The sequence below is a fragment of the Lycorma delicatula genome, chromosome 4 (genome assembly GCF_047948215.1).
Source record: "Lycorma delicatula isolate Av1 chromosome 4, ASM4794821v1, whole genome shotgun sequence".
NCBI classification, from domain to species: domain Eukaryota; kingdom Metazoa; phylum Arthropoda; class Insecta; order Hemiptera; family Fulgoridae; genus Lycorma; species Lycorma delicatula.
This window is the reverse complement of record NC_134458.1, coordinates 157,358,368-157,379,638: the sequence shown is the minus strand read 5'-3', so window position 1 is coordinate 157,379,638 and position 21,271 is coordinate 157,358,368. Positions and strand designations below refer to the sequence as shown.

The 21,271-nt window shown below is 30.5% G+C and overlaps 1 protein-coding gene across 5 annotated transcripts in view; it reads right to left on the bottom strand.

Moving 5' to 3' along the window:
- AP-1gamma (adaptor protein complex 1, gamma subunit) overlaps positions 1–21,271 on the bottom strand; it is a 158,270-nt gene that overhangs the window by 21,734 nt on the left and 115,265 nt on the right. For all 5 annotated transcript variants that reach the window (XM_075364566.1, XM_075364565.1, XM_075364568.1 and 2 more), the window contains 6 exons: positions 20,608–20,735; positions 15,792–16,068; positions 14,247–14,361; positions 11,876–12,040; positions 8,790–8,941; positions 4,703–4,795 (listed from right to left, as the gene is read on the bottom strand). In XM_075364566.1, coding sequence (XP_075220681.1) covers positions 4,703–4,795; positions 8,790–8,941; positions 11,876–12,040; positions 14,247–14,361; positions 15,792–16,068; positions 20,608–20,735 — 930 coding nt within the window. The remainder of the gene's footprint in view (positions 1–4,702; positions 4,796–8,789; positions 8,942–11,875; positions 12,041–14,246; positions 14,362–15,791; positions 16,069–20,607; positions 20,736–21,271) is intronic.

The window sequence follows — 21,271 nt, the reverse complement described above, 5'->3', positions numbered from 1 at the left end:
ATTTGAGTGCAATTTTTATGAAGGAACTGCACTATTTAAATAGGTTTTAAAACTTCAAATAACAATAGATTATTTCACACTAATAAATGTCAGCAATTTTTTCAGAGAAGATTATGTCTAGGAATACTCCAAGCAATGAGTTATGAACCCTGAATGTTACATCACATAATATTTAATAATACTGTAACAGGACCAGTATAGTGAGCCTGAATAACGGATTCTTACAAATTATTACAAAAGCAATAGAAAATGTAATTGACTGTAAGAATCTAGAAAGGGACAAAAAGGAGAACCCTTTTTGTAAAGAATAGGTCCATTTTACAACTGTCTTTTGCTATATTGCACCCTAACACACAAATGGACACCTGTTGTACGGTAAAAGGAGACCAGGCTTGGAATTTATGGGAACAACGCCTCGGTCAACTCCTCTCACGCTTAAACTTGGTTCTGATCCTACAGGTAAATAGGCTAGCAATATAAATAGCCCAGTAAGACCAGCTAAAGTTCAGTTCAGTAGAAATCAGCGAACCAGTCTGTGAGGCATTACAATGTCAGTACCACAAGGGCAGTTCTACAAGGAGTTCAATGAGGAGAGGCTGCAAGTTGTATGAGTTCAGTGTAGTTCCATGAACCAGTCTGGGAGACGTCAGTCCCACAAGGACAATTCTGTGAGGAGAGGCTGCAAGTTGTGTGAATTCAGCAGAGTTCTGCGAAGCAGTCTAGCAAGATGTATGATGACAGTCCACCATGGAGAGTCACAGGTGTGAGTCTGCGAGATGAGTGTGCAAGACATCAGTTCAGCGAGGAGAGTATCCAGTTCGATACAATTAAGATGACGCCACGAGTAATTCAGTTATCAAGAAAGTATTATTGGTGAGTTACAGTAAATCTTTAAGTGTATTAGTGAAATAAATATTGCAATAGACTTCATTCATAAACTGTTTAAGACAGACAATGAAAGGGATTTGCGAGTGAATTTTATAAGACTGTTTTGTTAATGTAAGACTAGTGGTTAAAAAGTGTTAAAACTAGAGTTTCTTTTGTTAATGGGTCTGAATACTAGTTTTCTGTTTATATGCCTGGAATAAATTCTGAATGATTATTTATTTTAAACTCTCTTATGTGTAATCTGTATTTATCACTTACTATTATTAACATTACTATCACTATATGATGTGTAATAATTCTGACTGTTATCTTTGTTGATTACATTATGTATTTATGTCATGCTTAATGTTTTGATTATGTAATGTTTCATGTCATGTAATAATCGTTTACTACTATTATCCTAACTATTATTGTGGTTGTAATTATTATATTATTATTTATGTTCAATAATTGTTTTATTATCGTCACTTATTATTATATTTATTACCATTGTTATTATTATTAATTTGCCTGGTTGTAATTTGAACATTTTACATCAATCAACTATAATTACACAAACATTATAAATTGTCAACAACCTCTCAATATCCTGATCAATCTGCGCAGAACCATACCTCACCACGCAACAATATCCTCAAAACATAAATTAACACTTGGAGGTTTATTTAAAATAATTTTTAAAGTTTTATTTGTTTTTACTTTTTCCAAAATTTAGTTTCAAATTTACTTTTGTGAATTTTTGGAAAAAGAAAAATGTACAAAATGATTCATTAGACATAACTTTTTTTTTTTTACCTTGTTAAACACCCCCAACATCCGTGGCCACCACCGTTAGGCTATGCACAGGTATGTCAGGGTGTCATGGCAGTCGACTGCCCTGCTGTCTTGCCTTCTTCACAGCTTCCCATCGGGGTCATCTCAGTTTCATTGAAATGCAGTAGCCCTCCCTTCTGGATGACCCTACACCCCCCCGCTGAGAGGCTACCCTTCCTGTCCCTACTCTACGGTGGTTTGCCGGCTGCGTGCCTTGCGCGCAGCCGGCAAACCACCGTATCCCTCCCTCTCATACCTTGAGGGTCCCAGATGTCATCAATAGACATTTTTTTTTTTTTTTTGTCTTCAGTCATTTGACTGGTTTGATGCAGCTCTCCAAGATTCCCTATCTAGTGCTAGTCGTTTCATTTCAGTATACCCTCTACATCCTACATCCCCAACAATTTGTTTTACATACTCCAAACGTGGCCTGCCTACACAATTTTTCCCTTCTACCTGTTCTTCCAATATTAAAGCGACTATTCCAGGATGCCTTAGTATGTGGCCTATAAGTCTGTCTCTTCTTTTAACTATATTTTTCCAAATGCTACTTTCTTCATCTATTTGCCGCAATACCTCTTCATTTGTCACTTTATCCACCCATCTGATTTTTAACATTCTCCTATAGCACCACATTTCAAAAGCTTCTAATCTTTTCTTCTCAGATACTCTGATTGTCCAAGTTTCACTTCCATATAAAGCGACACTCCAAACATACACTTTCAAAAATCTTTTCCTTACATTTAAATTCATTTTTGATGTAAACAAATTATATTTCTTACTGAAGGCTCGTTTAGCTTGTGCTATTCGGCATTTTATATCGCTCCTGCTTCGTCCATCTTTAGTAATTTTACTTCCCAAATAACAAAATTCTTCTACCTCCATAATCTTTTCTCCTCCTATTTTCACATTCAGTGGTCCATCTTTGTTATTTCTACTACATTTCATTACTTTTGTTTTGTTCTTGTTTATTTTCATGCGATAGTTTTTGCGTAGGACTTCATCTATGCCGTTCATTGTTTCTTCTAAATCCTTTTTACTCTCGGCTAGAATTACTATATCATCAGCAAATCGTAGCATCTTTATCTTTTCACCTTGTACTGTTACTCCAAATCTAAATTGTTCTTTAACATCATTAACTGCTAGTTCCATGTAAAGATTAAAAAGTAACGGCGATAGGGAACATCCTTGTCGGACTCCCTTTCTTATTAGGGCTTCTTTCTTATGTTCTTCAATTGTTCTATTGTTCTTCAATAGACATAACTGTAAAAAATTAACTTAATCCAAATAGCTGCTTGTCAATTATGGATGCTGACTACTACTTTGAAAAATATTCTCTTTTTCCTGTTTAGCCTCCGGTAACTACCGTTTAGATAATTCTTCAGAGGATGAATGAGGATGATATGTATGAGTGTAAATGAAGTGTAATCTTGTACATTCTCAGTTCGACCATTCCTGAGATGTGTGGTTAATTGAAACCCAACCACCAAAGAACACTGGTATCCACGATCTAGTATTCAAATCCGTGTAAAAATAACTGGCTTTATTAGGACTTGAACGCTGTAACTCTCGACTTTCCAAATCAGCTGATTTGGGAAGATGCGTTAACCACTAGACCAACCTGATGGGTATACAGCAGATATACTAAAAAGTTATCTACCTACCTTAGAAAGAGTGGAGGTGGAGAGGTAGTATCATTTTTACTTTTCAATTTACATCTCTCTCTTGCACTTCCACACACTTTCTCCATTTAGCCTGCACAGAGGTTATGCCAGAGTAAAAAAAAAAATTTATCTTGCTCCTCAAAATACCCTCAAACAGTTGCTTTCAATTCATCATCGTTATGAAAACATCTGCCCTGAAGGTTTTTCTTGTTTCTGAACAGCAAAAGACCACTGGGGATCAGGTCCAATCTGTTGGGAGGGTGAGGAAGTTCTTGAAATCCACACTCCCTCAAAGTTTGCTTTGCAATGTGTGATGAGTTGATTGGAGCATGTCGTGCAAAAGCAAGACAGCTCTGGCTAGCTTCCCTCGCCATTTTTCCTTTATTGCCAGTAGCTTCTGAAGATACTCAGCACAGAATTTACCAGTGATAATCTGCTTGTGCTCCATGTATTCAATCAATAAAATTGCCTCACTATCCCAAAACATTGTGGCCATGATCTTCCCAGCCGATGGCTGGGTCTTGACTTTTTTGGGTGTTGGGGATCCTTTGTGTTTCTACTGCATGGACTCTTGATTGGTCTCAGAATCCCAGTAATGAACCCATATTTCATCAAAAAAAATCCATAGGATTTATTTCATACAGCTGCAAGTTCTCTGCACAACATTGCTTCTGATGTGGTGTGAGGTGCATGGGACCCATTGGGAACTGACTTTTGTCACGTGTAAATGGTCATGAAATATTGTTATAATGGCTCCTTTGGACACCCCACATTCTGTAACAGGTATTGCAACCCTAACACACCTGTCTTCCATAACCAATCTGTCCACTTTCTGACAGAAGTAGGGTGTGGTTACTTCCACAGGTCTTCCATGCAGGGATCATCTTCAATTGATTCCCTACCCCCATTTAAATTGTTTGGATCGGTGTTGTGAAGGTGCATTATCACCACACACAGCTACCATCCTACTATGGTTGTCCTTCAGACATTTCCTATTTCCCTTCTTCGGTGAGAAAATTAGCAACCAATTTCTGCAAATCCATTGACATAGCCGGGTTACTAACTTCGGACTACTGCATCAACACTTGTAAAAGAAATTCAATCTTAATTAAGTTATAGCACACATTATGAACTACATATAGTTTTACATTATCAAACATCTCAATACGTAACTTGCAACACCGCTAGGTAGATAACTTTTTGAGTGCTCCTCGTAGTAATGATTTTATCATCATCATTAATGTAAAATATTTAAATAATATAAAAAATAAAATTAATATGAAAAAAGATTTTAAACTAATGTTAAGAAAGATTAAAATAAATTATTACAATGTTACCTGATTTGGATTCATCACTCTCAAAACTTGTGTAATGTAGCCTCCAGCTGGTATTACAGTCCCTGAAGGCGGTAACATTTGCAACTGGAATGTCTGAAAATATAACAAATTTCTTTACTTTGTAATAAGAAGAAAAATGCATCACAAAGGAAAATCTACACTAGAAGTTTCATTAAATGAATTTCAAATTTAAAAATAAACTAATCTTCTTGATGCATCAACAAATTGCATGAGTAACAAAGAGCATATCATTGTCTATACATTACTCAATCTGTATGAATGTAGACAACTATCTACAAAAAAAGTAGTTATTCTTACTTTGATAACCTGATTTTTATCAATAACAGCAAACCGTGCAATATGTTTACTAAAAAGAAAAAAAATTTACATAAAATTGAGCAGGGAGAAAACTGAAGTAAAATAATATTGATTTTAGAATGCACACTTGGGAATGGACAAACTTGTATGAGCAAAGATTATATATTCCTGTGGGAGACAAGAGAAAAAAAAAGAAATTTCAATTGCTATAGGGGATTAAATCAAAAGTGAAAAATCAAAGATGTTAAAAACATATCAGAAATTGAGAATAAAAAATTTGTTATTCAGTTATAGCAGAGATGTAAGCTATTCTCATGCTAATTTATTTATTTTTTTTTAGTTAACAATTAAAACTCTACATTGGAGGGATTTTGGGGAAAAATTTCTTCCCAAAATCAAAATTAAAAGAAAACCAAATAATATAAAAGCTTTAAAATCCAAAAGCTAAATAAATGAAAAATTTTAAAAAAAATTCGGGGCTTAAAGATAAAGATTGGAATAAACTTAAAAACAAAATTATACAGTTGGCAGAAGAAACCTTCTCCAAAGTTAAAAAGAAAAAACAAGTTTGGTGGAATAATGCCTGTGAAGATGGTCTTTGAAACGGAGAAAAAATATTGAAAAATGATAATTCTAACCCTACAAAAGAAAACACTGAAATCTGGATAAAATAAAAAAAAAGAAACTACTAAAATCATTAGAAATCAAAAAAGAAATTATGAAAAACAGTAATGTAAAATTTTAGAAGAAAAGTTTGCTAAAAATAATATGAGTAATTTTTACTAAATTTTTAAATACAAATTATCAGGCTTTAACCCAATTTGTACTAACATTAGGAAAGAAAAGGGAACTAATAATAAATAATCAAGAAAATTGAATATAATTAGCTAAATATTTCAAAAACATACTAACTGTCCCACCCTAAAGAAACATTTAACTTCAAGAAAAATAATCAAAACTCCCAAATTTTCCAACCTCCAAATCGCTAAAAATAAAACATGTGGAGAAGACAGTAGTTGCAGAAATGCTGAAATATGTCAAAAATGAACAAGGTGAAAAACAGGAAAGAACCTTTAAAGAAATCTGGGAAACAGAAAGAATTCCAGAAGAGAGGAAAAACGCTTTAATACACATCGCCTGCACAAAAAAGGAAATAAAACAAACATCAACAACTATAGAGGAATTTCACTGTTGTCAGTCTTATGCAAACTTTTGTCCAAAATATTAATTAGTAAAATTCAATTGACAATAGAAAAAATAAATCAGAGAATATAAAGATGGATTTAGACATGGAAGAAGTTATGCAGAGAAAATCTTTAACCTAAAAAAAATTTTACTACAGCAAAAAATTAAAACTCCAAAATTAGTTACAATTTTTTAAAATGTTAAGCAAGCCTATGACTCCATTCACAGGGAATCTCTACTTGAAATCCTTGAATTTAAGGTGGACCCCAAGCCAATAAGCATTGTAAAAGAAACATTAATAAACACAAAATCAAAAGTGAAATTCTTAAGAAAACTTTCAGAACCATTCAAAATTAACTGATGTAAGGGCAAGGAGATGGACTGTCTCCTATTCGTGCCCTTGAAAAAGTTATACGAGAATGGGAAAAAGAACTTAAAGTTAAACACACACGAAAACATAAAAATGGGCACTAAAACTAAATTCATAAATATAAACATTCTGGCTTTTGCAGACTATATTGTAATTTTTGCAAGACATATACATGAGGCTCAAATCAAAAACTAAGTGAATGTGCAAGCAAAATTGGTTTTCAAATTTGTTATAAAAAAAACTAACTGGTTTTCCAATGACAAAGAGAACAGAGCTCAAACCCTTCAAATTTCTGTCAAGGAAATAAGTAGAGTTCAAAAATTTAAATATTTGGGAGAAATAACACTGAATATAATCGAAAAAAGGGATGAATAGAGTATGAAAAATGGAAACTGCCTATCATCTCATGAAGAACAGTTACAATAAAAAATCCCTGTCATATAACTCATAACTGAGGCACTATAAAACTGTAGTCCTACCAGAACCACTGTACGGGGCGCAACGTCTGAAATTTTTCTTCAGAACAAGAAATAGCAAAAATGATTTTTAAAAAATGTATGGACCAAAATATGAATGTGGAATTTACAAATTGAAAAGTGAAAAAGAGATTTAAAAACATACAGAAAAAATAGGGGACTTAATCCGGAAAAGAAGATTACAGTTTTATGGACATTTTGCAAAATGAACAACCAAAAATTGACAAAACAAATATTTAATTTCTATATAAACAGAGCCACAAAGACCAACCAGTTTAAAGAAATAGAAATATATGTAAAAACATTAAACATTTCTAAGGATTTGTGTAAAGACAGATATAAATTTAGAAACGTGATTCGACAATCTAAGTTTCCAGAGAAAGAAAAGAAGGGTATAAACCAGAATAGATGGATGGAAGAAAGGCAACAACAGAGCAAAAGAATGAAGAAGACCTTTTGGGAAATGAAAAAGAAGTCAAAACTATGTAAACGTGATTTGTAGTGATCAGAACAAAAAGAAAAACTCTAAATGTTGTGATATTAATATCACAACATATAATATGTCGGGTCTTTATTTTTGATTCAACACATTTTAAAGAGAATTCAAAACTTGGTGTTTAAAAATGTTAGGTTTGTGAGTAAGAGAGCAGCTTACTTAACAAATGCATTCAAATCTATTAAATCTTAGTAAAAGTTTTAATGACTTTTTCAAATATTCTACAGCCCCCATACACTTTTTTTGTGAATTAAATAGCTATCGACTTAATTCCAACAAGGTTTACAACCTTCTGGTGTGGTAAATTTGAATGCAGTAATAAACTGACGAAGGATATTTAGGTTATGTTTGAATCTATGAAAAGTAAACACATATGAACTCTCTTTTTCTGTTTAGCCTCCAAAACCACCATAAGGTATTACTGAAGAGGATGAATGAGGTTGATATGTATGAATGTAAATGAAGTGTGCAGTCTCATATCGACTATTCCTGAGATGTGCAATTAACTGCACATACCAAAGAACACAGATATCCACGACCTAGTATTCATATCCATATAAAAGTAACTGCCTTTACTAAGATTTGAACCTCAGAACTCTTGACTTTGAAATCAGCTGATTGGCGATGATAAGTTCACCAGTAGATCAACCAGGTGGGTTAAATGTTTATGAACTACTTGAATAAATCTACATATTTACTTCTAAGCTTTATTCAGAAGTTTTAACCCTACAGAACATCAAAATGTCATGTTGATTTATACATTTAAATGCAATTTATGCACACTAACCTGACTATTATGGAGTAAATTAATTTCATACACATCAGTTCTTGAAAACCACATGTCAAGTTTCTATTGGATTTCTAAGCAATGAATGGAATAATTTAACCACCAAAGAAGCTTGGCATCTGCTGACCTTCATAAATCATGCAGTCGGTTCTGTTTACATGTATATATATATATATATATATATATATATATATAAAAAGATTTAAGATAAATATATATAAAAAGATTTACGAAGTAGTCTGTTAAATAAAGTAATCACTAAATAATTATCTTTAACATACATTACCTTCTCCTTCTAATATCTTCTCTGCTTTATAAATTTTGATAAAGGACCTACATTGAAATCTTACGACTACTAAAATAAAATTCATCAGACTATAATAAAATATTTCTTATTTAAGGAAATAGAAAAAATACATAAATATTAAACATAATGATATAATATAAAAACTTACTCTAGGCACAGCAGCTTGAAAGAGGAACTCAGTAAAGGGTGTAGGTGAATCATTATTTGCTATTACATTAACAACTGTTGTTGTTGGTGAATCGGCTAATCTTTCAACTTCAAAACTTATCCGTAATCCATTTTTATTAAACGCTGTCATTTCTGAAAAAAAAAAAAACATGTACAAGTTAATATTAAATATTTCATCTAACAGAGTGCCGACTTTCATTTATAAATCAAAGTAAATACCTTTACTTCACTGCAGTTAATATTGTTTTCAGAATTCTAGAAAAAATTAAGTTGGCAGTAACTAATCAAATAATATTCCTTCATAAGCACATGTAGACACATAAAAAAACTTCTAAATATCAAAGCGAATATTCCAGGATGCCTTAATATGTGGCCTATAAGTCTGTCTCTTCTTCTAACTATATTTTTCCAAATGCTTCTTTCTTCATCAATTTGCTACAACACCTCTTCATTTGTCACTTTATCCATCCATCTGATTTTTAACATTCTCCTATAGCATTTTCACACATTTCAAAAGCTTCTAATCTTTTCTTCTCAGGTACTCCAGTCGTCCAAGTTTCAATTACATATAAAGCTATGCTCCAAACATATTCTTTCAAAAATGTTTTCCAAAAATTAAAATTAATTTTTGATGTAAGTAAATTATATTTCTGACTAAAAGTTCATTTCGCCTGTGCTATTTGGCATTTTGTATCGCTCCTACTTTGTCCATCTTTGGTAATTCTACTTTCCAAATAACAGAACTCTTCTACCTATTTTTATATTTAGTGGTCCATCTACATTATTTCTACTATATTTCATTACTTTCGTTCTGTTCTTGTTTATTTTAATGAGGTAGTTCTTGCGTAGGACTTCATCTATGCCATTCATTGTTTCTTCTAAATCTTTTTTACTCTCAGCTAGAATTACTATTCATCAGCAAATCATAGCATCTTTATCTTTTCACCTTGCACTGTTACTCCAGATCTAAATTGTTCTTTAATATCATTTACTGCTAGTTCTATGTAAAGATTAAAAAGTAATGAAGATAAGGAACATCCTTGTTGGACTTTGTTTTTTATTATGGCTTCTTTCTTATGCTCATCAATTATTATTGTTGCAGTTTGGTTCCTGTATATGTTAGCATATGTTCTTCTATCTCTATAATTGAACCCTAAATTTTTTAAAGTGCTGAACATTTTATTCCAATCAACGTTATCAAATGCATTTTCTAAGTTTATAAATAATATGTATGTTGGTTTGTTTTTTTAATCTTCCTTCTACTATTAATCTGAGTGCTAAAATTGCTTCCTCATGTCCCTATACTATTCCTGAAACCAAATTGGTCTTCTCCTAACAATGCTTCCACTCTCCTCTCAATTCTTCTGTACAGAATTCTAGTAAATATTTTTGATGCACAAGTAGTTAAGCTAATTGTTCTGAATTCTTCATGTTTATCTGCTCCTGCTTTCTTTTGTATCATGACAATAATACTGTTTTCGAAGTCTGATGGAACTTCTCCTTTTTCATAAATATTACACACCAGTTTGTATAATCTATCTATCACTTCCTCACCTGCATTGCACAGTAATTCTGCAAGTATCCCGTTTATCCCAGGAGCCTTTCTGCCGTTAATGTTCTATTAATCTCAGATCTCAGTATTGTATCTCCTTTTTCATCCTCTTCAACTTCCTCTATAACACCAGTTTTGAATTCATTTCCTCCGTATAACTCTTCTATATATTCCACCCACCTATCGACCTTTTCTTTCCTATTATAAATTGGTATACAATCTCTATTTAACACATTATTAGATATTAGTTTACATACCACAAAATTCTTCTTAACTTTCCTGTATGCTCTGTATATTTTATCAATGATCATTTCTCTCTCTTCACCTCTGAACACTTTTCTTTATTATTTCCTTCCTTCCTCTTTCCGATGCTTGCATTCCAATCTCCAACTATTATTACAATTTCATCCACATTTTATATGTTTAATTGCTTCATCAATTTCTTTGTCTACGCACACTACCTCATCATCATCATCATGGGCACTTATAGGCATATAGACGTTAACAATCGTTGTCGGCTTAAGTTTTGATTTTATCCTTACTACAATAATTCTATCGCTAAGCTTCTTGAAATACTCTACTCTCTTCCCTATCTTCATTACAAAACCACTGCAAAACAACTACTGAAAGAGCTGCTGCCCTCTTTCAGGAATCACTCTTTAGATTGGTTCTCAACAGATACATCTCTGATGTGGTTGCACCTTCAGTCCAACTAATCTGTATCACTGAGCACTCAAGCTCTCTCACCATTGGCAAGGTCTCATGATTCATAGAGGGAGCAACCTAATGAATTCAAATCACTCGGTTCACAGGGATTATGTACTGTAAACATAAACGTTATGTTTAAACGTGAAATGTACGTTTAAAAGAGATTCCAAGGATCTCAAACATTAAGATACACAGGTATAGATGCCCTTACAATGAATGTTGACATTTAGTGATTTATACCAAAATAGTTGCTGATAGCATTGTTTCTCGGAAAAGTTTTATTATTTTAATGTAAGCAGTTTTACTTGAATTTGTTTACAACTTCTGGAACAGATTTTTTTGTGTTTTTTGTAGGAGAGGGACACCATACTCGGTCCAGTATATTCTTAAATTGTATCTTTCTAAAGTTTCCTGAATGTTTGTTTTCTACTGGTCATAGTCATAATGTCATTATCATAACAACCAATCCTACATTTTTGTACAGAAAGCGACACCCACCTTACAAAAATTTAACTTGTCCCTGTGATTTAGAGTACCAAAAATAAAGTTATAACAACATCCTTGTAAAATACTTTCCTTCTTTCACAATTCCTATGAATAAAATAGAATAGTATAGAAATAGGCTACATCCAATCACGACCCAATTTATTTAGTATTCTTCATTTCATGTTGCTTGAAAAAACAGTTCTACCCTATCCTAAAAACAAGTGACTAATAATTATTACTGACCAATCAGAAGAAATAACTTCAAATTAAAAAAACCTAAAGTTTAAAAGTAAAATTAAAAAAAGTAAATAAATACTTACCTATTGGTTTTGATGGAGTAATATTGCTGCTTAAATCATCTATAAGATAATTCGGTGTACCATTATAGGTGCTTAAGAGAATATTATTATTATTATTTTGAACAGGGACGGAGTTAGATATTGGTTGTGGAATGGAATTCTTTTCCATTCCACTATCTAGACCACCTATAAGAAACAAAAAGAATTTTCATTAATAAATAATAATTAGTAATTTTTATAGTACAATTTATTTGATTTACTAAATTTTAAAAATTGTTATACTTGACTTTTCAACAGTTGGACAGTACAAATTGTGTTATGATTTTTTGACAGTGAACTTCACCACCTCACATCAGTTCACCTACAGCAATTTATTTATCCACTAATTTATTTATTACTAACCTTTAAAATTTGAACACATACTGAATTTTTCTTCTCTAATACCCATGATCGATTACTTTTTCCAAGTTATGCTTGAAGTAATTAAATTTCTTATCCTAAAAAACACTATGAATAAGTATGGTTTAAGAGATAACTGAAAAATAAGAGCATAAGCATCTACAGAGCCTAATAAAAAAGGAAATACAACACTAAAAGATGCTTATGGTGGCAGCCAAAAGGAAATTGAATATTGTTGAGATTGTAACAGAAAGTAACAGGCAGCACACCGAACATATCCAAAAGGAAAAATTCCGGAAAAGAATGCTGTACTTATTCAATCAATTCCACTTTGTTATGCAGACCAAGCAGTACAGCTTCAACCAGCTGGAAAAAACCAGTTGAGTGAAAAAAATTTTTTATGCACAAAATAAAGTGTAAAAATTATTATTAAGCTGTTAAAAGGAAAAACCTGGCTGGAAATTAACATATTGAGGGTATCCCAATAACCCTGTAAAACACTTACAGTACAATTTTTGCAATATAATGTACCACTATGGTTAAGTGTGTTGTTAGGAAAAAAAAGATGATCTGAAACTAGATATGCATTTCAATAAACAGTCATCACAGCAATAGATAAATTAATATCAATAAGTATTAAGATAAAAATTATTAACAAAGTATAAAGAAGTAATAAAACAAAATAAATAATTAAAAATACTCATAAACAAACTATGAGCATGTCTACTTATGTTTATAGAATAATAAATAAATAAAAACAACTATTGATCAAAAATTTATTCAGTATTGTTTTAAGCAGTCCCACCTTTAAAGTAGAAAGTTAACTTAAAAATAATCTACACTGCCTACACTCTTCTTAGCCAGACCGGCCATGGATTAATAAGATTACGCCTTATTAATCCTTTCTTCCTTGTTAGAATAGAATAAGATGAAAATTTACATAAGAAAATTGGAAAACTTGAACCTTCAACCTCATAAAAATATCTTTCTTTTCTGTTTAGCCTCCAGAACCACCAAAAGGTATTACTTCAGAGAATAAATCAGGATGATATATATGAATATAAATGAAGTGCAGTCTTATTACAGTCTCAGGTTGACCATTCCTGAGATGTGTGGTTAATTGAAACACTATCACCAAAGAACACTGGTATCCATGATCTAGTATTCAAACCACCACACCAACCCGGCAGGTTCATAAAAATATCTACTGTATGTAAAATTAAATTTAGACATAATAAATATTTTAAATATTCTATGAAAGGTGTTTTTAATTTTACCATTTAATTCTTTGTAGCATCACGTAAATATTGGTTATTTGTTTATTGTTACCAATGTTTCTTTTAAATTTTCTAATTTATTTTAAGCCTTGTGTTTTATATTTAATAATTTCTCTGTATCTACTGATGATGATGATCGTTATTCAACTATCGAAATGCCATCTAATTTTACACATTTTTTTTTGTAAATTTGCTTTTGAAAGTTCTCTTCTCTCTTTTATGATCTTTATTTATACATAAAACTAATTGAAATTTAATAAATTGTGTTTCCTATATAAATTCTGCTCACTTACTCATTCTGTTTACATGTGTCTTAAAAGTTGTTCTTAAAAATTTATGTTGCCTTAAGTGTTTTAGTTCATGTTTACATTTAATAATTTAATTCTTACTATTTTTCGTTATTTTTTTAGTGAAATGATACCTTTGCTCTGTTTATCTCAAAGACAGGTTGTATGGTGAATATATAATTACGTTTAGAGAAAGCAACACTGGCGCAGGTAGTATAAAGCAAGTATTTAATGCACTAATTTCTGTTGTGAAATAATGCATTATATTCAATGTTCCAACTCAACAGTGGAAATCTTATATGTTACCATATTTAAAAAAGAGATATATAGGAGAACCACACATATGGAATTTTATAACTGACACATGTAGGGTTACATAAAAATAATTGTAAATAGAATAAAATTCATAAATAAAAAATGAATGGATACCTAAAAGGTCTAGTAAATCTTGATTATCAGTTGTAGAAGGTTTTGTAATTTCCACCGGAGGTTTAATGACATCATTATCACCGGAATCACCTCCAAGGAGTACTAATAATGCATTCTGGAAAAAAATAAACATTAAGTATAAATCATATCAAAAGAACTGTACTTTTATCTACTTTTAAAATATTCTGCATTATCTCAAATTAACTAGCATTTACTTAAAATATAAGGCAAAACTCTTAAACTAAATTTAAACATTACAAGAAAATGATTACAAATGGTTTCATCAAAGGAATTCCTTGTCCCAAATTTACACTAGTGAAAAATAAAAACATGTGAAATTTATGCAATTAAAATTCAAACTCTGTATCTCTCTCAGCCCTACCCCATAACAAACATAATTTTAAATGAATTCACCTCAAATGTTTAGTTTAATAATTTTCTGTAGCTTCTAAAGCAGCAATTTTAATGAAAAATTTATATATGAATCACTCTACAAATTTAAAACTTAAAAAAAGATATATTAAATTTTAGAATCACTAGTAGATACTAAATTTTCACAGGAATGAATCTGATGAAATTATTAGAACATAGTTAAGTGTGACAGGAGAAACGTAACAATTATGAATAGTAAATAAATAAATAGTAAATCATATCAATAGTACATACAGCAAAGTTCTTTAGAGCTCTTGAGAGCAGAATAAGAAAGGTAATAGAGCCTTTAGATTTGAAAAATAATAGTTAGCATTTCATTCTGTGATACACTGTTTTTTTTTCTTTATTAAGAAAGGTAGTGATAGCACCAGAATTTAACAATAATGTTACTGGACAATAAGAAAGCATACAATAATAATAACCAGAACTTTGATATGAAAAGATGTAGAAAATAATTGGAAACATTAACACAGGAAATGATTCAAATGATAAGACTAATGCTTAACGTAAATGGGAGTTGTAAAAAAAAACCTCTTGGAAAGCATTTTTTCTGATGATTAGAATTGTTATATAGTTGTTTCCAATCCTACTTGTTTAGCAACAAATGGTATTCACAACAAAGTAAAAGAGATAGTAAACAGTAATTCAAAAACCATTGCACATGGCATTATTCATTAAACAAAAATTAAAAATCCAGGGATAAAAATTATCAGTAAAAAAAGTATAATATTTATAAATAGTCATGTCACGGAAGAGAGGAAAGTAAGCTAATGCTATTTCAAAGTTTTATTTATAATTCTCTAGTTTATAACAACTAACACCTGTTATATAACGGGAATCATTTGGAAATTTTTATATATTTCTAATTTTTCTGATCTTTTACCTTTTTACTAGCATAAACTTAATATTTCTGGATGTTTTCCGAACTGGTTAAAGCTAGCTTCTTAAATCTTATTTTATAGGTAAAAAATTATGAAAGTACTTTTATCCTAATTTCATAGTACTTAAGGTTTATTTTATTAGATTAAAAAAAATCTATATCCTTATCATAGAATTAAAGGATCTGAAAGAAAATAACAGAACACAAAAACACATTCACTACTAATTACTCACTGAATCCTGTGTTGGTTCAACAGACTGAGTCGTTCCTCCCCCAACGACTCCACCCATTAATAAATTATCCTCAGGTGATGAATCACCAGGACAAATATCGCCATTTGTTTCTGGCTGGGCTGGAGATTTTACAGATGATTCCATCGGTGGCATTCTCTCTAGTAATCCACTGCGTAAATGATTATATTTGCCAAACAATTGTGTATATTCAACACCTCTTTGCTGTAGCTCCATATTCACATGACTACCAAATGCTTCAATTAACTCTCTGATTTTACTGCAAAATAAACCAAAATAAATATAATTCAGAAGATTCTTTATTGTCTGAAGAATATATAGCTAGAGATGTATATATTCAATACAATGGTGATAATTACCCAATGGAGCATAAATTAGTGGATTTTAGATATACACGATAGAGTACATAAATTACTATTAAAGAAACCGGCATATAGAAAAGAAATCATCAGAAAAATTAATAAAAATAGAGATAAATTAAATGAAATTAAAACAACAAATGAAAAAAAACTTTTAAATAGTGTAAATTAACATTTACTAGGAAAGAAATTTACCCAATTAAACAATTTTTTAGTCAATATAATCTAAAAATTGCTATAAATACAAATACACTAAAAAGATTTTTAATAGAAACATAGAAGAAAAAGATATATACAACAGTAATGTTATATGCAAAATAAAATGTAAATGCAATGCAACATACACTGGACAAACAGGAAGAAAATTAAAATTAAGATATAACAAACACATGAGATTTAAAAAAATCAAAAACAAGATTCCAATTATGCAACCAGTTTAATAAAAGGGCACACCCCAATGAAAATGGAAGAATCAATGAAATTAATTAACAAATGTGTTACAGGAAGAATGAACATTTTAGAAAATCTAGAAATCTTTAAATTAAAAAGTATCAATAAAACGATCATAAATGAACAGATCAACAATCAAGCGGGTCTTTTTCAAGAACCTCAATTTATTGAAAGTAGGATAGAGATAAATAAAATGAAAATATAAGTATAACTGTTAATAATAAATAAACAAGAAGAAAACCAGATAAGGCATACAACATCAAATATATAGGGAGGGGTGTTGTCTAAACTCTAAATAAAGATTAACAGAAATTTAAAAGTACCAGTAAAATAAGTTTTGACAATGGAGTGGTTCCAAAATGCATCAGCATGTGATAAAAGAATGAAGCTGAAAAAGGTAAACAACATAGAAACTATATTAAGAAATCTTTCCTAACAGAAGGATTCCACATCCCAAAATCCTGCTTTTGTTTTTATATTCTGTTAAGATTTCTCAAATAGTAAAATTTCATAAAGAAGATCTTTTTCACTAACTGAAGATACAAAATTTTCTACCTGGAGATTTTGTGCTGCAGTTAAATTTCTATCATGGGCTTCTAGATAACTATGTCATAAAAATAATTCTATTTTAATTTACTGACAAGGCAAATTTTGTAAGAAATGCAGTTAATCTATACCATTATATAAAGAGGAAGGGAATTTTTTTTTTGTTTGGGAACAAAAGACTATCTGATCAATTGCAACCAAATTTTTACCGATGTTTCTTGACATAACTAAGAAGGTTTATAGATATATTTAATTTTGAAAAAACAACGTTAAAAAAGATAAATGCTTCACTGTGTCCATACATAGTATGTTGGCTCTTCACTAGGCGGTGGACACGTTGCTCTTCATACAACTAAATTTGGTCACTAAATCACTAGAGCGTATGCTGCCGATAATTGTTAATTATGAATATCAAACAATTTTAATTCATTTCTTTGATATACATACAGTATTTAGGTTAATGCAGTTGTATTCATTTTCTCAGATATATAGATATATTGGTTCTGTGATAGGCAATAAATATTTGATTATTCAAATTTATAAACTTAAATAATAAGTAAATAAAAATGCAAATTAAAGTAATTTGCACATAGAAATTATATTAAATAATCCGTAAATTAATTGACAATGGACTGCAAACAGGAGAGAGTCGTGTGCAGCTACCCAGCACCACACCATTGGTCTGCTCTGCAGTAATAGCAGCTAAAATAAAAATGTGAGTACACACAACAAACAAACCCTGTGCAACATCCTTTTTTATAGTGATTTATTTATCTATTTTGGCGGTATTTGTTGATTCTTTTTCTAAAATCATATTGGTAGAAAATCTACAGATGCAAGGCCCTATTTTTATGATGCTATAAAATATAGGAAAGCCACTTCAAATCCAGATCTGCTTTTGAATATGATCCTCATCTGTATAATATTAATAGTAAAGATTTACAAATTGGTGCAATAATTAGAATATCCAATTACTGTTTTGCAAAAAAAATATGGAAAGATGAAGCACCTGGCACATGTTGTTCTGGTGAAAAAGTTTAATTTCTTGCACTTAATGAGCTACCAGAACCAATCGGCAGTTTAGTTTCACCATCTCATCCTTTGTCAAAATATTTTCTCAATAATGTTGAAGAATTCAACACACTTTATTTCAGATGACTTCTTTCGGTGCTATTCAAATTGTAGAAGGGAATTTTATGCCTACGATTAAAATTCAAGATCAAGTTTACCATAGCATAGGAAGTTTATTGCCAGCACCTGGTGTAAGATCACCAGTTTTTACAAATTGACTTCCTTTCTGACGCTGATAAAACTTCTCTTTGTATTAATATTGTTCCAAACTTGAAGAAGCAACTAATAACAGCACTCCAGCAAGTTTTGCTAGAACATAATTATTTGATCAGAAAGTTTAAATGCAATATTGATAACACACCTTTGGGTAATGCGGAAGATTTTTAATTAATAATTCATGCTGATCGTGCACTTGTTAATCAGCATAGGGGTCACTATAATGCTCCAGCTACTAATGAAGTTGCCATTTTACTTGTCGATGAAGATAAAGGATCTAGAAATAAAATCTTATGTTGTCTTGATGGTCAAATGCAATGTGTGTCTGAGCTTCAACACTTTTATGATCCTTTACATTCCCTTAGGTTTTTGAAGAGTAAAGATGGTTATTACTTTACAATTCCACTAAATAACAATGAACATAATAGAACAGTTTCCTGCATGCAATTTTATGCTTACTGACTTATGGTTCAAGATAACATTGGCAATTTTTTACATTATTACATAAACTTATTTAATCAACATTGTGTTCACATGATGGCCAAAATGATCACTAAAAGATTAGACTTTATTTGTAATAACAAAAAAAAATTATGTGCTGATGATTACATTCATCTTCGAGATACTGTGCAACAAGACACCAATATTAATGCTAACAACATGGGTTAAAGTGTCATACTTCCCTCATTTTTCACTGGTTCACCACAGTATATGCATTAGAAATCTCAAGATGCTATGACACATGCGTAAACATGGGTGTCCAGATTTATGTGCAATCCTGAATGGCCAAAAATAAAAACGAACTATTCACCAGTCAAAAATCTACTGATAGACATGATATTACATCCAGAGTTATCCATTTGAAAATGAAAAGACTCAGATCTTATTAACAAAAAATAAATATTTGGTTCAATCAACTGCTATGCACTAAGTGTTGAATAGTTTACCTCATTGTCACATATTGGTATGGTTAGTAACTAGAATACACCTGACAAAATTGATCTTTAGGTTAAAGAAGGTAGCAAAAACTGTAATAGAATCTCAAACATACCTCCTCTCGTAAACAAAATTTAAAGAGATAAATTCAATGTTCTTGTGTCAAAAAACTAACAAAAAGGTCTTATATTAATTTTAAAAGATTATTATATATCACTATAACCACTTGTGTTATTTCACAATGAAATTCCACTTTTTTTTTTATGAAGTAAGTTGTCTAATCTGTTCATTATAGAAATTTTTTGAAATGAAAAATTTTTTTAAATATTTTCCCAGTAAAGATCATATATAAAAAGAGGTAAATATTAAAAAACATGACTGCCAAAAAAAAATACATTGCTCTTTAATATAGGATAATTAAAGGGGGCATGCCGGTGACAATTTTGTATACAGTATTGTAATTTTTTTCAGATTTTAAAAATTTATTTAAACTAATACATATCTATAAAACCTATGGCCCTTCTGGTATTAAGGATTCCAATGCAGGGTCATACATCTAAATCGGTTCAACTGTTGGCTGCTACAGTGGAACAAACAAGCATACATACATACATACATAAATACACCCTAAATACATTACACTCCTTTTTGGGTATTAGTGTAAAAACTGCTAATTTTCTCCCCTAATTTGTGTGCCAAGATTTTCTGAAAAGCTTCAGTTAATTCTGGAACAGAAATAAAGTAAATCTGTCAGAAGCTGTAAAAAAAATCCAAAAAAGACGTGTTCAGAAACTATGTTTATACAAATTTTTGTTTTAATTTTCACCCGTGAACATATCCTGAAATTATTTACATTTCTTTGTTGGACATCCAGCATCTATTACATTAATTTTATATATAATTTAATGACATTACCAATGCATTAAATAGATTACTGATATCAATAAATGAATCATCAATACAACATCAATTGAAGAGGATTTACCAAGGACCTTGATCCTTAGATCTCAATCTAAATCTTTAACTTTTTGTTAATTTTTTGTACAAAAGCAGTGTTTTTTTTTATAACAATGATTAAACTATTAAAAACTGCATATATGTATAGTGTGTTTAATATATAAAAAAAAAACTTTTGAACAAAAAAAGATGATAAATAACAATTGAGCAAAATAATTTTGATAAAAATCTATTCTTAATGAAATTGAATGCAAAAAACTTACTTTGTTTCTGATTGGAAACGTGTACTTAATTTTGTTAGTGATGTTAACGCATATTGTTTTGTAATAACTGCATTCTGTGGCGACCACAGTAATCTCTGATATACTTCTATCACATCGGTCTCGGTCACCTAAAAATAACAGACAACAAAATTAATGTAAAAAAAAGCTTTAGTTTTAATAAATTAAAGCTTAATTTAGCATAACTACTAAAATGCTAAATTAATGTAATTACTCAAAACCTACTGAAAAGATAACTAGAAAGGAGAAGAAAACTACAGTGAACTGAAATCATTGTTTAAGTATGAAACTAGACTACAAGAATACAGAACATTAAACTGAGAGAGATAGGCAGTATATCTGAACAAAAGACTTATATATATATATATATATATATATATATATATTTATTATTATAAATATATATTTCAATGAAATTATTTTAAAGGATGGTAAAACAAAATGAAGTTCACTTTTTTTTTGTTTTCAATCATGAACATTTATCCACTATAACTAAATTATTTTATTTTATTTCTTTTATATACCATTATAACCTGACTTAATGTAATTTTGGGAGACTGAATAAATTCTCATATTAACATTATATTATTCTGATGAATCGACAGGCTAATTTAAAACGTTATAATCATAACTACTACATGATTGA